Genomic DNA, 24062 nt, shown 5'->3' with positions numbered 1-24062 from the left:
TAATACCCTGACTGGGTGTTAGATTTGTGAATGTGAGCAGGCTGGACAGAGAGATGCCAGATGACAGCGAAAGGAAAAATTATTCCTGAGTATCCTGGTAGGTTTTTTGAGTATTTCATGGTGGTTATCAGCTAGACCCTGGCATTGGTAGACACTAAATTAGCTTCCTTTGAAGGAGCTTTCAGTCTGAGGAGATTAAAGAAAGAAGAAAGATGAGAACAGTGTGATGAATGTTACACAAGAAAGTGAATAAAGGTACATGAGAGCTCTAGGAAAGAACCAAGGAAGGCCTCTTGAGGCCTCCTTAAAGATGTTCTCAGTAGAGGAACATAATGTTCAGAGGCTAAGAAGAAATAAGAACCCATGGTGCCTGTGGAATGTGTCAGTGTGAAGAACTAACAGGTCTCAAGGGAAGGAATTCTGATAGTCTTAATTTTATGTGGTCTACTTAACTCGACCTTTAGTCGGTATTAAGATAAATGATGATTATTTTAACTACTAAAGTAAGATTTTTGGAGGCTCCTGTAATTCGTAGGCAATTTAAGGTAGTTTCCTGGTGAGGACCAGTTTGTGTTCTTGTGTATGAGATTTTCCTGCTGTAGGATATCCTGAAATAGTATTTAAATGGGACCAAGATAATGACCCCAGTACTCTTCCAGACAGGAACCTCTGTTTTATGGTAGTGGACTAGCAGTTATGAGCTGTGAGTGCACGTTGCAGTTTCATTAGTTGCCGATAAGTGATACCTGCCCTTTAATTACCTCATTTATAAAATTCAGATTATAGTACCTGTCCTGCCTCCTTTCCTGGGTTTTTGCAGATAGACCTGGTTTGGGAGTAGGCTACATACCTTTAGGTAAGGCTCTGTAGAGATTAGTGGCCTTGCTGAGTAAAAACAGGTGCCTTTAAGACTGGGGCCTCAGGGCTTGTGGGGAACACCTTTGGTGGTGGGATTCCAGAAAGAAGAAACAGAAAGCAAGGGAGGAGGTGTAGCAGTCTAGGAGGTAGATGGAAGCGGGAGTAATGATCAGAGAAACCCCGTGTAAGACACGCCCTGGAGGGATGGCTTATTAGCCATTGGTCATGATTGAACCTGTACTTATTCAAAAACACCTGCTTTTGCTTGGGTCACCTTTAAATTTGTCAGTAAGCATTTTATGACAGTAAGCAAATAAGCAAGTTCTGCCGTGATAGCAGTTTATGAAAGTCAGAAAAACTGTTTTATAGCCACTACCTGTTTTGGTAAGCCATGCAGGGGAGATAGCTGAGACCGAGTCAGAATGAGCTTTGGGGATTGCCTGTGATTCACGTATTCTTGTGTTCCATTTAAAGTGGTAACCTTTCCCTTTCTCAATTTTTAGGCCTTTTCTGATGCCATTAAAAAATGGCAGGAGCTATCACCAGAAACCAGTGGAAAAAGAAAAAAGAGAAAAGAAATGAATCAGTACTCTTACATAGATTTCAAATTTGAACAAGGTAATGGGCAACTGAGCGTTGCTGACCTCCCCCTTCCTGCGCAACCTGTGCTTAGTGAACACCCACCAAACCAGTCCAGGGAGTGACTGACGCGAGCCACTAATTTTTAGGAAGTGGCTAGAGTTGTCATTCTTCCTACTTAGGATGCACCACAACAGGACAGTCATGTGCAGTGTTAGAGAACTCATGGGTAGAAAAGTGTTGGGGTCACTCCTAAGCTTGGGGAGAGCTGGTCCTGAATGTTTGATGACAGTGTTATCACTAGTAAAGCTGTCTGGACCAGTGACCAAGTGCCTCCTACAGGGAGTCACATAAATTGGAGAGAGTGGCTTCTGCACAGGAAAAAGCATGCAGTTCACAAGTAGCCACTTGAAATAACAGAATTTAAAATTCTGTTGTTCTTGATGAAATAACCACTGGAAGCTCTTCCCAAGAGGCTACTTCAGGTCTAATCCCCTGGAAGGCAAACTTGTTTGATCCGAGTTGCTCGTATCCAAGGGACGAGCCCACTACAGCTTTTCCTTTAACTCTGTCATGAATAGGAATGTTTCCCTCTTCTTTTCCCATCTTTCTCTTACATTTCTCTGTACTTACATAACCTGGTTCAGAGGTGACTGAATGGAAACTGCAGGAGTTGTAAAGTACCCAGAGTTCTGAAGCCTTTAGGATCTAGAAGGAAATCCCTTAGGCTCCAACACCTGTGGTCCCCACACTAGTCTGTGGTGCAGTGCTCTCCTGACCTGACATCCTCGGTGGTCTGGCGGCAGGAGAGTGGAAACGGGCGGTAGGTCTTCATTCAGATACAGTTATCCACAGTCTAGCGTGGGCATCCCTAAGTACTTAGTCATCGTGTATTTGTCTTTGACTTTTGTAGAGAAAAGAAAGTGCCACTTCACAAGATGGTTTAGCCCCTTGTTGTTCAGCCCTATCTTTTAGAAAGTTCCTCTTCTCTATCAGGGCAAATATACCTTCCTGAAATTGCCTGCCATGGTTGTAGTTCTTGCCTATGAAAAGACGTGGGATCTGTCTGTTGCCACTTTTCTTCCTGATGGCCCTTCTCTTTGTGCCCTTCTTAGCTTACTGGTATGTCTTTAAAAGATCGGGTGTACAAGCCTGGACAGAGTGCTGCAATCACACAGCTGGGATTCAGACTGTGTGCCTGAATCTGTAAAGCCTAAGAATGCCTTAGCTTTTCAGAATAAAGATGTGTCCACCATTGGCTCACATTAAGCTTTGGTCTCTCACCCACCTTGCTTTCAAGTCATAAATCTCTTAGTTTTGCTGTATCTGACATTTTTCCCTGTTGTCATCTTACTTTATTTCAGGATCCCTTGAATTTCGGCTTCTGATTCTTAAATTGTACTTACTAGATCATCTTTAGGGGTTTTGGAAATTAGAAATAGAAAGTACACTTGATTTATACCAGTAGCTTAATATTAATGACTTCTAAATGCACTTAACCTTTTTTGACAGCAGTTTACAAGTTTAGTTATCCTTCATGTATTCCAGGAATCCCTTACTTTTTCAACTGTTTTCCACCCATGTACCACTGTTTGGGCTGTGTATGGCTTGGCTCAAAGAGAGAGACAGGATTCTCTGTTCACTGTCCTTTTTGTGGTTTTATGAGCTGACCACTCCATAAACTTCTCGTGAACAGTCTGAGTAGAATTTGGGTGTAAAATGAACATCAGTAATAATATATCACACCTAGCAAAGTTGACCAAGAAAAAAGAGAAGATACAAATCATCAATATCAGGAGTTGCCATGAAAGACCCTACACACATCCAAAGAGGAATACTGTGAATGACTTCACACTTAAATTTGACTAGTTTCTCAAAAACGCATACTACCAAAACTTGCCCATATGAAATAGGTAATTTGGATAATTCATATAACCATTGTGGAAATTAATTTCATAATTTTAAATCTCTGAAGAAAGAAATCTCCAGTCTCCCAGAAAATACAAGTAGGAGACACTTCCCAGTTCATTTTATGAAGCCAATATTACCCTAGTAACAAAACCAAAGACAGTACAAAAAAACTACAGGCCAGTATGCCTCAAATATAGATGTAAAAAGTGTTAATAGAACATTAGCAAATAGAACTTAATAATATATTTTTTAAATTATGCTTCGTGACCACCTGGAATGTATCCCAGGGATGAAAGGCTGGTTTAATATATTCAAAAACTGACTTGTATAATCCAATATTAACAGGCCAAAGAAGGAAAATCACATCACCATATCAGTTGATGCAGAAAAAGCCTTTAACAATATTTAACGCCTATTATGGAAAATGGATTTGACAGGAGTTTCCTCAACTTGATAACATCCACAAGAAAACCTATAGCTAACATCGTATTTAACAGTGACTCCTTTACCTGGAAATTGGGAACAAGGGAAGAATGTCCTCTACTCACTGTTCTTCAGCATGTTACTGGAAGGTCTAGCCAACACAATAAAATAAAATGTATAAATCAGAGAGGAAGAAACAAAATATGTCCTATAAGCAGATGAAATGATTATCTACATAGAAAATCCCAAGGAATCTACCAAAAAAACTCCTAGAACTAGTAAAAAATAATCCTTCAGTAGGGTTTCAGGATGTAAGATCAACCTATAAAAACAATTGTATTTCTGTACACTGGCCATGAGCATGTAAAAATCAAATAAAAATACACCATTTACAGTTACTCCAAAAAAATACTAAATACTTAGGTATAACTTTAACAAAACATATACAGGACTTGTATAAAGAAAGCAGGAAGATATAAATAAATGGACACCACATACTGTGTTCATAGATGGGAAGACAATATAATAAAGATGTAAGTCCTCCCCAGACTGATGTACAGGCTTAATGAAATTCCTATCAATATCCCAGCAAGCTTTTTTGGTAGATACAGATAAGCTTATCCTGAAGTTTATATGGAAATATAAGGTACTAGAATAGCTAAGTTTTTAAAAAGACTAAAGTGGAAGGGATACCAGGAACCTGATAACAGTAAGTATTGATAAAATAAGAGATGCCAAAGAAGAAAACTTTTGTGAATAAATTGAAAATATGGATGGAATAGTTAGGTTTCAAGAAAACATAATTACCAAGTCACCAGAAGAAATACAAAACCTCAACAGGCCAATTACATGACCTGATATTTGTCATTCTGTTTACCTTTTATTCTAAATGTTACTTATTGTGAATCTGCTCCTTCAGCTTTTCTATTTGGAGATCTCAAAAAGTTTAAAAGTCACGCATAAAACACATACGCCTGCCCAAACGCCTAAAGTTACAAACTGACGATACAGGTGTTGAAGGGCATATGCTGTGACAGAGCTCATGTAAACGTGCTGGTGATGGAAGAGTAAAAATTGGCAGGTTAGGGCATGGTAAGGAGCCCAGTTCTCCCCAGTGGTGGAATATGTTACAAGACAGTCACGAAAGTAAGTGGGGGACCAGGCCACGGAAGCCTGGTGTGGCTGATCTGAATTCCTTGCAGACAGTTGTCTGTATGACTTTGCATTGTCACATATCTTCTAGGTGATCTAAAAATAGAAAAGAGGATGTTCTTTCTGGAAAATAAGCGGCGACACTGTAGGTCCTATGACCGGCGTGCCCTCCTTCCAGCTGTGCAACAAGAGCAGGAGTTCTATGAGCAGAAAATCAAAGAGATGGCAGAGGTAGGATGGTGTGCTGGAAATGTGTTTCTGGAATTCTGATCGGCTGTTAGGGCTTTAGTATAGAACTTAAGATTTGCCTTTTCTTTAGTGAATAATTGAATAATAAGCCTTTAAAAAAAAACTGGAGTTTGTAATGATACTGAGAAGAGTTCACAGTTTCATAAATCTGATTTACATGAGATAATTTTAATTGGAGCTTAGAAAAACGTGTATGTTTCACCTTCAGCTTCTGACAGTGGAGAAAAACCAAAGAGATTCCATTTAGCATTTTAGTTCTTCCAAATATTCTATAAAATGGGCAAGTCAACCAGAATATATCTATATTTGTTGTTTAATATATTTTTTCTAGACCATAGCTCTCAAAGTGGCCCATTGAACCCTGGGTTCCTCCAGACCCTTTAGGAGGTCTGCAGGGTCAGATCTCTTATCGTGATAAAATACTGTTTGCCTTTTCATACTGTTGGATTTGTACTGATAAAACAGAAATGATGCCTTAGCATGAATCAGGCCATTGGCACCAAACTGCCATCATTACCATTACTTTGTGCCCCACCAGGCTAATTTTTTCTTTTTTTTTTAAATCAATGGCATCTAAAAATGTCTTTGATGAAGCAGTAAAAATTACTTTGCCAGATTTTTACCCTTGAGAACATCTTTCTTATGCTCTGTGTGACAAAATAGGAAGCGTGCAGAGAGCCCTCCTACACGCTGACTGGTGGTCGTCTCGAGAAACACTTTTGCCATTAAGACACAAACTGCTGAATTGGGCGCTTGCTTCCCCACAAAACACCATTCTTACTTGAAAAAAAAAAAAAGACTGACAAACACTATAATTGTTCAAAATTAGGTATTTGGCAGGTATGTTCTCAAAAATTAAGTGATTATTTACATATAGCCAATGATAAATTTCTAGATCTCAAGCAGAAATTAGAATTTTGGAGTTGTCATCTTTATCCATCTGTCACCCACCTGTCATCTGTTATGTTAAAGTCTGTTAAAATACCTTGCACTTCAGTTGGCTCTTTCACACATTCATGATTTTATCATGACAAACAGTGATTCATTGAGTCATGTAGATCTTCCGGATGTTGGCAGATTTCATGGCACAGTATCAAAACATTGCAATAATATCACCATCGATTTCATCAGAAACATGGTAAAATTGTCAGGATGAATGATGGATTCTGTTCATTGTAGTCATCATTCTTTTTGGTTTCCAAATTGTCCCATCTCTGGCCAGTGACATTTCCTTCAAGTCAGTTCCTCTGTCCTGGTCCCAGTCATCTTTGACAATAATCCTTGCCTTCTGACACACAAGGTGACCCCCATTCAACCTCTGCTTTTCCTGACCTTCACCTGGAATCAGCAGATTCTCCAAGGGCCTTTCTTTTAGTGGGAATTCATACTGAGATTTCTGTTTCAAATTTGGTTTATAGGTTATTTACTTAGGTTTGTATTTCTTTCCTCTTAAACTGTAAAACTCTTGCTTCTTAATATGATGACTGACTTTTTATCCTGTATTATATATATATGCCTAATAGTTCCAAAATAACAGCCCAATTCTACCACCAATGAGACTACTAAATGCAGTCAAGGATTTGTGTTTCTTTTCAGATTACATCAGATAAGGAATATGAAGTAAATTATAGTCACTTGAAATAGGTCTCTGTGGTTATGCCATTTACTTGATAAACAATGAAATTCTTGAGTTTTAAGGAATTGATTTTTATTTTCATCTAATTTTGTTCTTCAATTATGTAAAATATTTTTAGTCACAAAGGCAAGACTGTAAAACAGGGAACATAAAGAGAGATCTAGCCTCTGTCCTGTCCTTTCCTCCTTTGTTAATAGTTTCTGGTTTATCTTTCCTTATATTATGTGGCAAATGTGTGTATTTTATTTACCTACCTCTCTTACTTAAAAGGTAGCACACTCTTCTGCTCCTCACTTTTTTTTATTAAACAGGGTTTCCTGGTGATTACTCAATAGCATCCATAGAGATTTTTATCTTTCCTTTTTAAAACTGCATAGTGTGTCATTATCTGCAGTACCAGAGTCGATTCAGTTATTCCCCTGTTGATGGACATTCATAGTTGTCTCCAGTTTTGCTATTTTAAATAGTGCCTTCATAAATAATGTTGTATATACTATCATTTCATATTTCTGCCCCAGGGTACCTTTGGGGTAGATTCCTAGAAGTGGGATTGATCGATCAAAGGGTAAATACCTGGGTGACTTTGGTATGTGGTGCCAGGCCCCCTCCAGAGCAGTTGTGCTATTTGCACCTCACCTGGAACAGGTAGGAATGCCTGTTTCCCAGACTTCCCAAGAGTATTGTGTCAACTTGGTTTTTACCATGTGCTATTTGGTTTGTTTATGCTGTTCAAAAGTGTTTTATGTGTCTGTCTTACTGTGTCTTAAATGTCTTATTTATGTGATGTTCCTTATTCTACATTTTGAATCAGATTTAAGAATTTTTCTTCATATTTTTCAGTACTTCTGTGGTTTCCTTTTTTATATTTAGCTTTCTGACATACTTTAAATTTACTGTCAGGTAACTTTTTTAAATTATTAAACTATGTAACTGAAGAGATGACTGTGAGTAAGAGTTCTTTTATGTTTATGGAAATAAATGCTAAACAGTTTGTGGTATCTTTACTAAATTTGTGTCTGCGTGTATGGTTTTTTGCTCCTCAGCACGAAGACTTTTTGCTTGCCCTGCAGATGAATGAAGAACAGTATCAAAAGGTAGTTTGAAATCTCACCTAATTCTCCTATTCTGGGTATTTTCATGGGCTGTTACTCCTATCCCATTTCCTGGGCAGATTGTTTCCCATATAACCTTCCTCTTGGTCTTCTGAGTTTCTGGTTCAGCAGTTACAGTCAGATACTTGAACCATCCAGATTGCATCAGAAGTGAAGGGAGGCTAATGATAGAGTTGGTCTCTTAAAGAACACTGCCTGCATCTGTGGGATAGACTCTTCAGAAAATTTACAACTCAGGATACTATTTAAGGAGTTACAACAAAAAGATGTCTACCTCAGGACCAGATTGATGGGTTTTCTGTGACAACTGCGTCCTCACTTAACTGCCTCTCCTAACATGGTGTGAATGGGCCATTTGGCCAGGTCTCTGCTGGTGCTCACAGTATTGGAGTCAGTGAGTCCCTTTAGGTGAAACTTGAGGTTCCATCTTCTCACGAGTGCAGAGTCCAGGCTTCGAAGCTTTTTGGATGATACTCATGCCACTTGTCCCTGAGCCTTGGAATCATGTTAACATCTGATTACAGACATTACAGGGCTGCTGGCACCCTGGAATTATTGGCTATGGTAACTATACAAAGGATACTCCAAAGAATAAGAACGAAAACCCATGAAAATTCTCTTTAGCTATGATTTGATATTTGTACTAGCATCTCGAGCTAGATTTATACAGCACAAAAAGCTCACACTTGTTTTATGGCTTCTAGGGGTTGTGTCTCAGAATGTGTCTGGGGTCTGGGAATATGAAACAGGCTGCTCCTCTACTTGAGGATAGGGAATTTGACGTGTTTCTGACGGCCTGCAGGACGGCCAGCTGATCGAGTGCCGGTGCTGCTATGGGGAGTTTCCATTTGAGGAGCTGACACAGTGTGCAGATGCTCACTTGTTCTGCAAAGAGTGTCTCATCAGATACGCCCAAGAAGCAGTCTTTGGATCTGGGAAGGTGAGAACTGTGTAATATGTCTGCACATAGGCAACACAGGGTTTTTGGAGACCACATTTATAGACAGGTGCAAATGCCTCATGGAATTGCCTTTCCCAGGGAGAGGCAGAGATCTGCTAAGACATGAAATTTCCTATTTTAAGGAATTGATTTTTTATTTGTTTTCATTTCATTTTCTTCTTAAATTATGTAAAATGTTTTTAGTTCTGAAGTCAAGACCAGAACTTCCTTTGATTCCAGGCAGTCCCTGGTGCGTGTGATTAGGCTGGTTCTAAGCACACAGCTTCCTTTTTTAGGGAGTGGTAGGATTCTTCCATGGCCCCGGCCCCAGCTCCACAGGAGCACCTACTCCTTCAGTCATCTTCCTGTTTGTAACAAAAATGAAGAATCAGCTCAGAGAGCCTTACAGTGTTTTTGAATGTGTGAGAGTGCATTGTTTTTTGTTATCATTTTTAACAAAATTTTTAAAGAATTTCATAGTTTTATTAAAATAGGTAACTATTTTATACAGGATCATATTTCTCGTCCAAAGTCAGTTCCTCTTGACAGTAGCATAACATAGTATGGAAAGGAGTTTTGTTTTGTTTTGTCTTAATGAACACTTTAAAACCAAAATTTTCTTTCCATAAATGCTCAACCAATAATCAAATCACCCAACATCAGTTATTCTAAAGTCAGTTGTAGTTTAGGTAAGAACTGAATAACAATTTTGAGCAGAGGGGTTGTGGTAGGCAGGGTAATGACCCCTCCCAAAGGCGTCTACATCCTTATGGCCAGAACCTGTGAGTATGTTACCCTTTCAAGGTAAAGGGGCATTACAGTTGCTAGTCAGATGGCCTTTAAATAGGGAAATTATCTGTCGAGCCCAGTGTAATTGTGAGAGTCTTTAAAAATGGGTGAAAGGCAGTGGTGTGAGAAGGGTGTGACGTCCAGAGCCCTTGGTCCGCCTGCTCTGGAGACTGTCCTCTGTCCTCCTGAAAGACTGTTAGCCACCTGACTCCATCTGGAGGTTTTTCAAACAACCCCCTGTGTTTAGTTCATATTCTTGTCAGTCCCCTCCACTCCCACCACTACCTCTGCCTTTCAAGGAGTCTCTAGAGAGAGTCACCTTTTTGTGGACATCACAGACACTGAGCTGCAGCCTTCCTCCTTTTTGCTGGGCCATTTACCCTTCCTCATAGCTTTCCATTTCCACATGTTGTGGTTTGGACTGACATCCTCTCGTGCTGTCAAAGATGAATTTTATGTTTCTATTGTATGGTTTCCTTGCTGTTTTGGGGGAGTAGTTTCTCAGAAAGCCTTACAAGAATCCATGTTTATTTGCTTCCCATGGCAAGATGCATTCAACCACTGAGGCTTTTTGGGTTTTTTTTCTGAAAACTTGGTTGAATTTTCTTTCCGTCCTTTTTTTTTTTACCACCTGACCTTATCATTCTAGTCAGAGCTCAGCTGCATGGAAGGCAGCTGTACATGTTCATTCCCAACCAGTGAACTGGAAAAGGTGCTTCCTCAGACCATCCTGTGTAAATACTATGAGCGAAAAGCTGAAGAAGAAGTCGCTGCAGCCTATGCTGATGAGCTCGTCAGGTGAGTTCTGTCCTCTGTCAGCTTATTCCCCACTAGGAACACTGCCTGAGCACTTCTATCAGGCAATGAAAATCTTGCATCAAAGCTCTATCTTCCAGTTTTTCTATCATTTCTTGCTGAGAAATAGGAGAATAGCCTTATTAATACAAAAATATGCAGTAGATTTTTGCCTACATTTCTTGGCACCTCTTAATCATCTGGCTTACATGTACAGTCATTATGCAGTGGGTGGGAGGAAATGTAGCATGTGCACGGAGTAGTCCTCAGAAGGGTAGGAGACATGTGTTTATGGAGTGGTTTGCACTGTGGCAGGCAGAATCCAGACTGGCACCTGCCCTTGCTGATAAGAGCCAGCACACAGAAGAGCCTCAGTACACATTCTGATGAAAAGTAGGGATCCAAGGAGATGGAGGTGTCCGCTGGAGAGCTCATGTTAGTGTGAGCAGTCACACAGACCCAAACCAAGCTTCAGTGTTCTGAGTGTCCTTCTGCTGTTCTGACTGTAGGTGCCCCTCCTGTAGCTTTCCTGCTCTGTTGGACAGTGGTGTGAAGAGGTTCAGTTGTCCCAATCCTCGCTGCCGAAAGGTAGGGAGGCAAGTTTCTTTCTACATTTATATTTGAATTGTGGTATTATGGGCTGCCCAAGTGGCCCAGGTATCTGCTGGTCATCTACATGCTGACCCACAACATGGATTTGCTTGTCTTCCTTTTCATGAAAGAAGATGAAGATTGCTACTGTATGAATGGTGGCTGATCTGGTTACAGAGATGGGGACTCTTGTGGCATTCCAGTCCCAAAGCTCTGTATCCTTTTTATGCCATCTTCCTAAAAGGACAGATACTATGTACAAAATGTGAAGGGCTTTGTGTATGGTACACTATGCTACCTTTTTCTTGCTGTGCTTTTCGCCGCTCTGTTGTGCTCACATACTCGTCTTTGCATGCATGCACACACGCACACTCTTTCGAAGTCCAGTGACACTTTGGTTAAAAAACTGGCTGTCATAATAGTGGCATTTCTGTCACATCTGGTGGGTTTTTCATTTATCTGCTCTCAGAATTGGTTCTGTCAGGTGAGACCTAGTCGCCTTGCTACTGAAAAGTCTTCCTTCTCTTTTAACCAGACTCCTACTCTGTGAACCAAGAATGTCTTAAAATTTGTCAACTATTTATAAGCCATTTAGAATTTTTAGCAGATATTGGCATCATTAATCTACAATTACATGAAGAACATTATGTTTACTAGGCTCTCCCCTACACCAAGTTCCCCCGACAAACCCCATTACAGTCACTGTCCATCAGCATAGCAAGATGTTGTAGAATCACTACTTGTCTTCTCTGTGTTGCACATCCTCCCCCTTTCCCCCACTCCCCACATTATACATGCTAATCATAATACCCCCTTTTTTCTTCCCTGCCCTTATCCCTCCCTTCTCTCCCATTCTCCCCAGTCTCTTTCCCTTTGGTAACTGTTAGTCCATCCTTGGGTTCTGTAATTCTGCTGCTGTTTTGTTCCTTCAGTTTTTCCTTTCTTCTTATACTCCACATATGAGTGAAATTATTTGGTACTTGTCTTTCTCCGCCTGGCTTATTTCACTGAGCATAATACCCTCTAGCTCCATCCATGTTGTGGCAAATGGTAGGATTTGTTTTCTTCTTATGGCTGCCTAATATTCCATTGTGTATCTGTACCACATCTTCTTTTCATCCATTCATCTACTGATGGACACTTAGGTTGCTTCCATTTCTTGGCTATTGTAAACAGAGCTGCGATTAACATAGGGGTACATCTGTCTTTTCAAAATGGGCTGCTGTATTCTTAGGGTAAATTCCTAGAAGTGGAATTCCTGGGTCAAATGGTATGTCTATTTTGAGCTTTTTGAGGAACCTCCATACTGCTTTCCACAATGGTTGAACTAATTTACATTCCTACCAGCAGTGTAGGAGGGTTCCCCTTTCTTGGCATCCTCACCAGCATGTGTTGTTGTTTGTCTTTTGGATGGTGGCGATCCTTACTGGTGTGAGGTGATATCCAACTGTGGTTTTAATTTGCATTTCTCTGATGACTAGTGATACAGAGCATCTTTTCATGTGTCTGTTCCCATCTGAATTTCTTCTCTGGATAACTGTCTGTTCAGCTCCTCTGCCCATTTTTTAATTGGATTATTTGCTTTTTGTTTGTTGAGGTGCGTGAGTTCTTTATATATTTTGGATGTCAACCCTTTATCGGATCTGTCATTTATGAATATATTCTCCCATGCTGTAGGGTACCTTTTTGTTCTATTGATGGTGTCCTTTGCTGTACAGAAGCTTTTCAGCTTGATATAGTCCCACTTGTTCATTTTTGCTTTTGTTTCCCTTGCCCGGGGAGATATGTTCATGAAGAAGTCGCTCATGTTTATGTCCAAGAGATTTTTGCCTATGTTTTTTTCTAGGAGTTTTATGGTTTCATGACTTACATTCAGGTCTTTGATCCATTTTGAATTTACTTTTGTGTATGGGGTTAGACAATGATCCAGTTTCGTTCTCTTACATGTAGCTGTCCAGTTTTGCCAGCACCATCTGTTGAAGAGGCTGTCATTTCCCCATTGTATGTCCATGGCTCCTTTATTGTATATTAATTGACCATATATGTTTGGGTTAATGTCTGGAGTCTCTATTTTGTTCCACTGGTCTGTGGCTCTGTTCTTGTGCCAGTACCAAATTGTCTTGATTACTGCAAGATGTATTTTTACAACTGATATTTCTGTTTAATAATTTGATCCTACCCCAGGCTGTTGCTATAACACTTGTGCCAACAGTCTCTGGCACCTTGGAACTCAGAAAGTAGAGTAACTGACTGCCCTGTGCACTTATAGTGTGTGCAGCACTGAGTGCCTGGGAAGGCAGCTCCCACACTGAGATACAGACAACAGTGGGGCAGTAGCCAGGGAAGGAAGAGGCTGCAGTGAGTGTGTGGGAATGTTCTACGTCCAGGGAGCAGCAGCATCCTGGACACTGGCTGGTAGCCAGAGTGCAAAGGAACAGTATATGAGCTGGGTGGGGCCCGATCCATGCAGGCCTTGTACCCCTGAGGCAGGGGGACTTGGGGAGTGAAACATCAGGGAGATCTGTGGCTGCTGAATAGTCCAGGTGAGACATGCCCTCACTGAGTCTCTGTGAATGGCTAAGATGGAGCAGAGAACTGCATTTCCTGGTATAATGCCAAATCACACTCCACCAATGAAAGTACTTGTCTCTCTTTGGAAGGCCAGAGAAAGCAGAGGCCATATTCTCCAAAGACAGTTACAGGCAGTCATGAGGCCCCATATGAGTCTGAAACAGTGTTGTAGGACTGCCCCAGCCTGGGATGTCAGTGAAGGTCTCCCAGATACTCTTAAAATCCTAAGCAGAAACACCTCTCCTCTCTGTGGGAGGAATGTACATGTCCTCTTGAACTTGGAGGTGGCCCTGTATCTTCCTTTGGTCATTGAAATGTGAGTGTGGGTGAGATAGTTTGCTTGCAGAAAAAGGAGTAAAAACATACAGTTGGGGTGATGTCAGCAAGATGGCTCACTAGGCAACCCAGACCTTCCTTCCGCCACACAGAAACACTGATACATCAGCCAGAGGACCAGTTCTCTTTGTGAGGATCTAGAAGCCAGGTTAGAGGCTTCTACATCCAGACAGCATAAGATCAGATGCATTGAAGCCCGAAGGAAAATTCATGCAGCGCAGCTAGTAGGAAACTCCTAACTCCTAGATTCTTCTGGGGCAGGGGTGGGGGGAGTGAAGACAAACCTACATCTAAATTCAGGCTTCTTGGGGTGCTTGCTACCCAAGGGGCAGGCTTTGGAACCTAAGCACTGAGCAGAGGGGCACCCCTGAGAATAAAGGCAGTGGTTTGGTCTAGCATTCACTCACTTTGCTGTCGCCCCTTCTCTCAGCTTAGTTTAGAAAGAGCAGGACAAAACCCCCAACTCCTGGCTTCTTCCTGGGGAGGGAAAAAGTTGGAGTATGCCCAGCATTCTGGCATTTGGAGGGATTGCCCAAGGGGGTGGTTTCTGTCTTGCCTGACTCAGAGCATTGACAGGACCCCACATATTATAGGTGCCTTGAGGCCTCTGAGAAGAAGAGGGAGATGGGAGGCTTATGCTACTCCAGAGGACCCACAGTACAGCAAATGGCTCGGCAGCTTCCCCCTCAGGGAGGGGAAGAGTGGAGTGTACACCAACTGTTCTGTCTTCTTGGGGTCCTCTCCAAGAGACTGATCTCTGTCTTGCCTAACTCATAGCACTGATGAGACCCATCATACTCCAGATACCTGGGAGCCACTGAGAACGTGAGAGCTGGGCAGCTTCCAGCAGCTCCATGGAGCCTGCAAGTCCTGGAGACAGACACCAGAGGGAGCAAGAGATTACAAGCTTCTGAAAAAAAAAAAAAACCGACAAAACCTCTATAATGGATAATTTACATATGTAAATCTAGGGAAGACAGGTCCACAGAAAAGGTTTGAGAGGCCTCCCAAGAACCAGGCTGATTGGTGAAGGTTTTCCCTCTGTAAAGCCAGTCTGTATAGACTGGAGGTTGACTGTCTTTTCAGATGTGTAGATACATCCCAGCACAAAGTGACAAGCACAAACATGGTCCAACCAAAGGAATGAAATGAATCTCTAGAAATGACCCTAAATAAATGGAGGTCTGTGGATTACTTCACAGAATTCAAAATAATAATCATAAAAATGCTCAACAAGCTCAGGAAAATGATACATGAACAAAATGAGAATATCAACAAGGAGAAAATATTTAAAAGAACCAAACAAAATTTGGAGCTAAAGAAGAAGGTAACTTGTTTATATTTTTTTGTATTTGCAGTCATTCAAAATGATAGAAAATATCGCTAGAGAAAATAAAAATGTACTTGACCAAGCAGAAGAAAGAAGAAAGCCTGAAGGAATATTCAAAGACATTATGTGAAGGTATCCAGCCAGAAGAGCAAAAACAAAAAAGAATGAAGAGAGAAAAGCTTAAGGGATATATAGGACACCACCAAGCAGTCCAGTGTATATATGATGAGAGTTCCAGAAGGAAGAGAAGCCGAAAGCTTATTAGGAAAAATAATGGCCAAAAACTTCCAAAATTTGGGGAAGGAAATGGACATCCAGATTCAAGAAGCCAAACAGATCCCAGTTAAGATGAACTGAGACACTTTATATTCAAATTGTCAAAAGCAAAAGAGAATTTTGAAAATAGCAAGAAAAAAACAACTTGTCATGTACAGTGGAGCTCCCAAAAAAGTCTCAGTGGATTTCTCAGCAGAAACCTTGTAGGACAGGAGAGTGAGATGATACATTCAAAGTATTGAAAAAGTAAAGGAAAAAATACCAATCAAGAATATAAAGGACAAAAGTATGAAATATAACTATATAAAAAAATATTAGTAGATACACTATAAATAAGCTGCAGTTTGTGACATCAACAGTGGGGTATGGGGTAAAAGAGGAGTTGTTATATGTGATCGAAGTTATCACCTTTAAAATAGATTATCATCAGTAAACCCCAAAAAATGAGAAAGGAATCAAAGCATATCAGTACAAAGAAATCAACAGAACACAAAGGAAGACAGCAAGAAAGGAAAAGAGGGCAAAAAAGCAAGAAGGTAGAGAACAAAAGGACAATAATAGGGTCTTCCTTATCAGTAATTATGTATAAACAGATTAAACTCCAGTCAAAAGACAGAGTGGCTGAATTAATATTTTTTTAAAAGATCCAACTATGTACTATCAGCAGAAGACTCAGATTTAAGGATAAGGATAGGCAGAAAGCAAAAGGATGAAAAAAGATACTCCCTACAAATGCTACCCTGCAAATGGTAACCAAAAGAAAGGGGAGGTGGCTATGCTTTCGTTGTACAAAATAGTCTTTAAGTTAAAAGCTGTCACAGGAGATAAGGACATTATATAATGATAAAAGAGGCAATTCACCAGGAAGATGTAACAAGGATAAATATTTATGTACTGAACATCACAGCACCCAAACATATGAAACAAACATTGACAGATCTAAAGGGAGAAGTAGACTTGAACAACACTGTAGACCAGATGGACCTAACATACTTATATAGAACATTCCACCAACGAGAGAAGAATATGTATTCTTCTTAGTACATGTTTTATGAGGTCAGCGTCACCCTAATACCAATGCCAGACAGAGACACCACAGAAAAAACTACAGACCGATATCCCTGACAAATGCAGGTATAAAACTCAGCAAAATATTAGCAAATCAAATTCAACAGCATGTTTACAGGGTCATATACTGTGACCAAATGGGATTTATTCCTGGGATATAAGGTTGGATCAACAAATCAATCAATATGAGTCACCATATTAATAGAAGGAAGAATAAAAATCAAATGATCATCTCAGCAGATACAGGAAAAGTCTTCAACAAAATTCAGCATCCTTTTCATCATAAAAACATAAAATACAACTAGGAAAAGAAAGAAATTACCTCAACGTAATGAAGGCCATATGTAGAAGCCTACAGCTAACATCATACTCAGTGGTGGAAAATTTTAAAACTTTTCTGCTAAGATGAGGAAGAAGGCAATGATGCCCACTGTCCCTTCTGTTCCATAGTAGTGAGAGTCCTAATTAGAGTAATAAGCAAGGGGGGGAAAAAAAGGCACCCAAAGCAGAAAAGAGGAAGTAGAATTATCTCCGCTCACAGATGACATGATCTGATAGATAGAAAACCAAAAACTGTTAAAACTAATAAATTCAGGAGAGTTGCAGGACATAAAATCAACATACAGAAAATCGGTTGCATTTCTACACACTAGCAACAAACTATGCAAAGAGGATATTGAGAAAACCCTTCTTAAAATAGTATCAAAAAGGGTAAATACTTAGGAAATAAACTTAACCAAGGAGGCGAACTCCTCATGTTCATTGATGGATGAATGGATAAAGAAAACGTGTTCTGTCTTTACAGTGGAAAATTACTTAGTGTTCAAAATCTGTCACCTGCTACCACATGGATAAGCCTGAGGACATTATGCTAACGAGATAAGCCAGTCACAAGAAGACATACTGAATAATTCCATGTACAGGAGGTATCTACATAGTCAAACTCACAGAAGCAGAAAGTAGAATAGTGGTTGACAGGTTAGGAGAAGGGAAAATAGGGAGTTGCCTTGCTCCAGGTGTGGGGTTTCATTCATGCAAGATGCAAAAGGTCTAGAGCTGTGCTGTCCAGCAATACACAGAGTTAATATTGTACTATGCCTTTAAAGGTGTGTTAAAAGAGTGGGTTCCATGTTATGTGTTTTTACCACAGTTTTTAAAAAGACCATATATATGGTTTACTGTCTGTCTTCCTTCTGGCCAAGATGGACATGTAGAAGTGAGTCTGTTTTGAGCTACTTAAGTTTCAGTTTTTCCCAACAGCATAACCTAGCACATCCTGACTGATAAAGATCACAAGAACCAAAACTGTCTATGGGGTGGATAAAAGGAATAGGTTTGAAAGATAATGGGGAGATAGTATTAGGAGAGATTCTGATCAGGGACTAGGAGAAGTCCAGATGACTCACTTCCCTGGTTTGGGTGATGGTGCTATTCACACAAAATTGGAAATAAAAAAGGAAGATTTCTATTCCAGGGGAAAGAGTTCTCTTTGGACATGTTGAGTTTTAAGGGTGGAGGTTTTCAGTGTAGATGTGTTTTGCCAGAGCCTGGCACCTAAGTGCTCAGTAATTTTGTAAGTGACTGGGGTCAGGAATACAAGGAGAGATCTAGACTGGAAGATTTTTGGAGTCAGGAGTAAAAAGTATTGAAAAGAGGGAGCCCTGGGGACAGGGAATGGAGCTCAGGAAGGCTGGGTTGGAGCATCTTAGGAGTTAGAGAACAGCTGTTCTCATTTTGATTAGAATCTCATCAAGTCTAGACAAGTTTAGAGAAATTATTGCCTTAAAAATGTTGAATCCTGCTAAGTTCAAGATGTCTTTACATTTATTCAGATCTTTTTATGACCCTCAGTAATGTTTTGCCGTGAACAGAATGCATCATAAGGCATTACTGATTACCATGGACTTCACATCTTGACCCTCACCTGTGGATAATAACATTCATGTTCTAGGTGCGCTTTCTACCAGTAGGGTAAGGTCTGCAGATATTTGGCCCACCATGGAAGCTAAAGTGAAAACAGTTTCATGGGAACCCGAGGCCATGACAGCAAAGAAGTTTTCATCCTGTCCTTTGGAAAGAGATGAGAGCTTAAACTGACAGCTAAGCCCCTTGATATGGTGAGCTATGGAAAGAGTCGCCACTAGGTGGCACTGATAGTCCATGAGGAAGGGTTTCTCTTGGGCATCTTAGACGCATGTGTTGTCCGCATACTGTCTAATAAGCAAAATTAACAGTTCGTTTAGGCTTGGTACCAAAGCAAACCACTACCTGCATTCAGAGTTTCACATCAAAGACGTCAGTGTTGTTGGTCATATGCTTTTATCCTTTTTCTTGTACACATTCTCCTGACCTCATTTCTCTTCAGATGATAGCTAAACCAGCCATTATCCTCGAGGAGGCCTAATGTTTAAAAATGAGCCACAATCTCATCCTGGCCTGTGCGAGACTGTGAACATCTGCTTCCTCATTGCAGTGTCTTTGCCAGTAATCTCAACTCCGTTAGATTTCCAGGAACTTGTCACTCTGAGATGAGGCGTTTATATTAATACATTATCTGGAGGAAGGCTTGAATGCCTGGAATCACTCCCCTCAAATCCCTGAAGAATAAGATCTGGTATCTGATGAAATGGGAAGAGAGTCTTTGTTGCACTGATGTAATGGAATGCTTTTGTCAGGGCCCTCTGGCCCTGTGTGTTCTTAGATAAAGGATTCATCAGCTTGTTTTTTCGCATGCTGCCTTTAGAAATGAATTGGGTGTGTTTGGTGCAGGGCTGCAGAGTGTTAGAAAAGGGATTTGAAAGCTATGCCTCTGGAATATTTATTCTTAAAGTCAGAAATTCTCTCTTGAGTCTTTCCAATCTTTCCAGAACCATAACTTTGCTCCATAAATTTAAAGGTATGGAAGTAGAGCTTTCCAGAAAGGTAGCCAGGGCCACAAGGTAGAGGTTTAAGAATACTCATGAAACAAGTGCTGAGGAAGGGAGACTATCAGGCCGGGAGGCTTCACTAAGAACATCTGTACAGAACACCTACTTTGGGCCCTAGAAGGTGAATGTGACTATAACTACTGTCTTTTCTCTCAGTGTTGTTTATATTTGTGCTTATGTATCTTTCTCACCCATGCACTCTCTTCCCCACTCATCTTTTTCCGCCCTTCCAGGCCCCATCCTACTCTTTGTAACACTGAACATTATTGACTCTACAGCAGTGAAATATAACCAAAATTCACATCTGCAGTAAACCAGTTTGTTGCTAAAAACTGGGCATCTGCAGCTGCCTGCAGTAGCTGCGTGACTGCGTGAAGAGAATGTAGATGGGTCTAGGCCAGCTGTCAGTGTCAGGGCGTCTCCAGCTGTGACAGCAGACAGTTGGCACTTATTAACAGCACTGTAATTTGAGGCCCAGCTGGTCAGCTGACTCCGGTGTTAAGCACAGGCCTTTATATTTATGTGGATGTGAATGCTATCAGGGAGGACTTCATTCAGGAAGTAATGATGACAAGAACCAAATGTTTGGGTAACAAAAAGATTCTTAAGTCTCCAAAAGAGGGCTCATTTACTGGTGTGAAGTCCATCTTGCATAATGCAAGTCCACAAAACAAAACAAGTGGGCTGGGCTGCCCCTGCTTCCCTCGAGGTGAGTCTCCTCCTTCAGAGCCCCAAGCTTCCAGCTGAATAACTTCAGACCTCAGGCTGCAGTAACAAGTGGGTGTGTTGGGTAGAGAGAGCCTTTGAGAGCTCTCAGTTCCCATTGGTCCCTAAGCCACCCTGCGGAGTGGACCTTGATATAGGAAGTTGGGTGATGGTGAACGGATGAGGCTGAGAACCCAGAGGGAGGCCTCCCGGCCCCAAATGCAGTCCAAATGATCCCAAATTCTGCCCTGGGAGCCAGACTCCTTTCAAGTACTGAGCAAAGATGGTGTCATAGGAACAAGGTTTCAGGAATTAACTCTATTTTTTTTTAAGGTATTGTTGATATATACTCTTATGAAGGTTTCACATGAAAAAACAATCTGGTTACTACATTTAACTCTATTTTTATCTTAACATTTTGTCAGTTTCCACTTTTTAAAATTCCCCATAGTAAACAGCATAGTGAATCTGTTCATCATAGGCTTCTCAATCCTTTAAAGATTTGGATTGATAATTACACTTTCTTACTTGACATCTTCACACATCAAACACTGAGTAGAGAACCTGGTTTGGGAGGCAGGTAGAGGAAAGGAGGATTGTTTTCCAAGAAGAATAAAGGCAACCAAGGCAAAGATGGCTTGCCTCTCTCCCTCTGCCTTCCCAATAAAAGTCAAGTGAATACAGCATCTGCTGCTGTTTGCAGTGCTTACTTTTAAAAGAGTGAGATCTACCGAAGCTGGGAAAGGGTAAAAACATAAATGTTTTAAACTAAAATGCCAGTATGAATAAAACAGTTATTTTTTATCTCCCCTCAGCCCTACAGAAATGGTTTTCCTTCCTGTATTTCATCTTCTTTACCCCTTGATGTTGCTTGACAATGGGCATTGACTCATGAAAACCACTGCCACTCGTCCTTGGCCTGCCTTACAGGAGGCTAGGGGTCTGGTAAGTGGGCACAGGCAGCGCTACCATGCCTCTGCTTCCCAAGCACTGGCATGGCACTCAGATTTCTCCCCTTGAAACTCTGAGAGGTTGGCTACTGATTTTCCATCAGGTGGTGGAGTGCATTTCAGAGCTGAGGCAGTCTAGGCAGGCTGAGCTCTCAGTGTGGACTCAGGCTCAGGTGTTTGTTAACTTCTCAGACCCCCAGGAAGCTGCTTTAAGATTGTTAAAATATTGCCATCTTCGAGGAGACAAATCAAAGAACCTCTTGTTCAGTTCAGAATGTGGTGGCTTCCAGTTTTCCTTTGTCAGCATTATTTGGGACAGGAACTTTTGCTGGACTTTATTCATAAGTTCTCTGAGAGTTCTTGTGAGAACAGTTATGTGAGAAGTATTCATTGATGCTCTGCTCTGGGTCCAGCACTGTGCTGGGTGCCATGAGGCTATAAATATGAAAGAAATCCATGGCTATTGCTTAAATTGACATTGCAGCTAAGGAGACAGTCTGGCATGGTGATTCAGACTTAGATTTTGATGTTAAACCTGCTCATGCTTTAATTCCAGAGCTTCTCCTTTGTGGCTCTGTGATCTAAGGTAAATATGTCATCTCCTTGAGCCACAATTCTTTATCTGTAAAATGAGAGCAGTTGTACCTACCTCATGGGCCTTTAGTGAAAAGCAAATGGCATGTCAGTTGTATCCCAGTGAAGCTGAGGGCAGGGAGTGTATGGCATGACATGGGTGAAGCACTTTCTCCAGTGCCTGGCACATCCGTAGTCAGTAAGCGGCTGCCCACACGAGGGTAGACTGAGGCCCACTGTGTGCAGACATAATGCAGCTCAAGGTCAGAAAGGAGGTCCTTCTCCCAAGTTTGTCAGTTCTGCTCCCATGGGAGTGAGGTTTTCCCATAAGCAGGCAAATGGGAAGTCCTATCAGTTACCTTCATTTTTCAGTCATTTCTTACTAGCATGCCATAATGGAAAGGGGATAGATTTCTGAAGCTAAATTTTTTGCAAACTAATACACTGTATAAGAAATGACTTCATCCCACATTGTTCAAGCTCAGAGAAGCACTATGTGCTCCCCTGGGTGCTAAAGAAGCCTGCCTGTGGGTTTGCTGTCAGATGCCGGGTCTGCAGCACTGCTGTGTCCCCTTCTTTTGGGTTGCTTGTTGACTCCTTTTATTCCTATCCAGAAGGATTGGTATCTGAGAGAATAACACATAGAGATGAGTATAGGAAGGGCCTAGAAGCAAGAAGGAGTGTATTTTGCTGGAGAACTCAGAATTAGTCACCAAGTAAAGATGAAAATCCATGGTTTGTCTCCGTGACTCTTTAGTTGTGTTTTTTATCATTCTGGGAGGGCACTGACCTTTGCATCTTGACCTCCCCACCTTCTGTGTGCAGCAGGCAGGCCTGGCGGTTAGGCCTGGTCACCCTTTACTGTCCTTGTAACAAAAGGACATACCTCCTGGTCTCTATTGTTTGGCTCTCTATACTAAAATGCACTGTAATAGTTAAAGAAAAAGACTGGATTTTTAATAGGTTTGTATGGGCACTTCATTAAAATAGAAACACTGACCCTTTTTCATGGTTTTTGTGGCCACCATTAGCCATTGCTTATCAGTGTCATCACAGCCTAACCCTATTCACAAACCATACAGAGATCATAAGCTTTGAGTGCCTTGCTTACTAGAAACCACACATCATTTGTTTAGTGACTTTATATATCTTGCTGAAAAAACAACAGCATTTTTCTGTGCCTGTGGCTTCATCAAAGGAGAAATGCATTTTTATTCAATCTTTAGAAATGTCACATTAAAAATCCCTCAAGAATTGGTATCTACAGAGTATCTTTCTATAAAGAGTCATTTGCCTCCTTTTTGTCTCTACATTCATCATCTGTTACCACATGTCAGCATCTTAATTTGTTTTAGAGATTCTCATTGTCGTGTCCTTGAGGAAGAAGTGTATGTGCGTGTGTGCGTGCACGCCCACATTTGTATGTACGCACATGCGCTCATGCAGGTGTGTTGGAGCACAGGGCCTTAGTGTTCTCTGTCTGCATTCTCAGCACAGAGCACTGCAGGGCTTCCAGCTTCCACATAGAAGAGAAAACGTTGCTATAGTATTAACACAAGCATGAAAACACTCTGTATCCCCCTGGGTATCTGTGTCAGGGAGGAGGAATGTGGGCAAAGGAAGAGGTAGCAGAGACAAACATTCAGAGCACAGGGAAAAGCCTAGGCCAAAGCTGTTGTGGGTGGAATTTCTCATGTTTACTGTTGGGTTCAAGGTTATTTTCTGATTGCTTTGTGGTGGCTGAGAAATTTAAGTGGCACTTTAACTCCTCAGTGTTCTCCCTGACTTTGAGACAAACATACAGAGAATGAGGGGGACCTCTTTTACTTCTCTAGTCCTCTGAAGCCACATAGCCTTCTCCCAGGCCACAGTTAGAAGTGCATGTGTGTATCTGTGACCAGTGCACCATTCCAAGTGGAGTCAGCACCAGACCCAGAACCCACTGCCCTTGTGTAACAAGCTAAGAAGCCAGCCCTGCCAGCTCTTCTGAAAACATGTGGCAGGTGTATGCTCTGTCTGCCCTACATGCTAATGTTCTTTGAGAAGATGGACTCAGCTTGACCTTGGTAACTCAGAGCAGCACTGAGAAACTAAGCATAGTCTGCCAAGGTCGGGGGAAGGAGTGTGACCAAGAACTAGTGTGCTGTTCTCCTGGAAAACCAGAGCAGGGGTCAGGGTGATGATATTTTAAAACAAGCAAAGTTGGGGTGCCTGCCAACAGAGCTCTTAACCAGGTCTTAGGGGCTTTCTTCTGCATGTCCACTCAAAGTCACCTAGCTAGGACAAAGGGG

The 24062-nt window shown here is 41.2% G+C and overlaps 1 protein-coding gene across 13 annotated transcripts in view; it reads left to right on the top strand.

The window, feature by feature from the left end:
* Positions 1 to 24062, top strand: part of RNF216 (ring finger protein 216) — a 137157-nt gene that overhangs the window by 46653 nt on the left and 66442 nt on the right. For 12 of the 13 annotated variants that reach the window (XM_017664186.3, XM_073215000.1, XM_017664189.3 and 9 more), the window contains 6 exons: positions 1362 to 1476; positions 5015 to 5154; positions 7852 to 7902; positions 8723 to 8860; positions 10299 to 10447; positions 10954 to 11032. In XM_017664186.3, the coding sequence (XP_017519675.1) occupies positions 1362 to 1476; positions 5015 to 5154; positions 7852 to 7902; positions 8723 to 8860; positions 10299 to 10447; positions 10954 to 11032 (672 nt within the window). The remainder of the gene's footprint in view (positions 1 to 1361; positions 1477 to 5014; positions 5155 to 7851; positions 7903 to 8722; positions 8861 to 10298; positions 10448 to 10953; positions 11033 to 24062) is intronic. The other variant, XM_073215001.1, reaches the window with a different exon arrangement.

Source organism: Manis javanica, chromosome 10 (genome assembly GCF_040802235.1).
Source record: "Manis javanica isolate MJ-LG chromosome 10, MJ_LKY, whole genome shotgun sequence".
NCBI classification, from domain to species: domain Eukaryota; kingdom Metazoa; phylum Chordata; class Mammalia; order Pholidota; family Manidae; genus Manis; species Manis javanica.
The sequence above is the reverse complement of the archived record's forward strand: the minus strand, read 5'-3'. Positions and strand labels throughout refer to the sequence as shown.